This window comes from Corvus brachyrhynchos, unplaced genomic scaffold (genome assembly GCF_000691975.1).
Source record: "Corvus brachyrhynchos isolate BGI_N302 unplaced genomic scaffold, ASM69197v1 scaffold22, whole genome shotgun sequence".
In the NCBI taxonomy this organism is placed as follows: Eukaryota; Metazoa; Chordata; class Aves; order Passeriformes; family Corvidae; genus Corvus; species Corvus brachyrhynchos.
In genome coordinates this window covers 3,234,036-3,234,751 of record NW_008238355.1, presented here as the reverse complement: position 1 = coordinate 3,234,751, position 716 = coordinate 3,234,036, and the positions used below count along the sequence as shown (strand labels likewise).

At 46.2% G+C, this 716-nt stretch overlaps 1 protein-coding gene across 2 annotated transcripts in view; it reads left to right on the top strand.

Moving 5' to 3' along the window:
• The first annotated feature begins 6 nt into the window (after positions 1-6).
• The window catches only part of MARVELD2 (MARVEL domain containing 2), a 7,949-nt gene continuing 7,239 nt past the window's right edge, over positions 7-716 (top strand). For both annotated transcript variants that reach the window (XM_008634535.2, XM_017735372.1), the window contains exon 1: positions 7-394. In XM_008634535.2, coding sequence (XP_008632757.1) covers positions 35-394 — 360 coding nt within the window. In that variant the 5' untranslated portion in view covers positions 7-34. The remainder of the gene's footprint in view (positions 395-716) is intronic.

Here is a 716-nt window from a genome sequence, read left to right as displayed (position 1 = left end):
GCCCAAAACGCCTTCCATCCGTGTGGTGGCGGGAATGGCGTGGATCGTCACGATAGTGCTGCTCGTGCTGGGCATGTCCATGTACTACCGAACTATCCTCCTCGATTCCAACTGGTGGCCTCTGACCGAGTTTGGGATCAATGTGGCCTTGTTCTTCCTGTACATGTCGGCTGCCATAGTGTACGTAAACGATACCAACCGAGGTGGGCTCTGCTATTACCAGTGGTTTAAGACGCCGATAAATGCATCTTTTTGCCGTGTGGAGGGAGGTCAGACTGCAGCAATCATCTTCTTGTTTGTCACGGTGATCATGTATCTAATTAGTGCGGTGGTTTCCCTAAAGTTATGGAGGCATGAAGCAGCCAGGAGGCACAGGGAATTAATGGAACAGGAGGTAAGTTATTAGTTATCGTTTTCTGTCTACCTGTTACCACATGATGGGGAGCACTTTTAAGATCTTACCATGGCGTAGATGGAGTTGAAGCAATTGTCTTGTCTGCAGCAGGGCTATAGCCTTGAGGCTGAATTTTAACCAGCCATACAGTATTAGAAACTGACAAATGAAAGGCATTTTTAAGGTGTCAGATCCAAAGTCTTGGATACCTTTTTTTTTTGGTTGTTTATAATTCACCTTGGGTAAGGACCTGGCAGTGTTCTCTTCATAATACTGGGCTCTATTCCTGAGTCAGCTGTTGAACTACTTCCTAGTGTGTGTT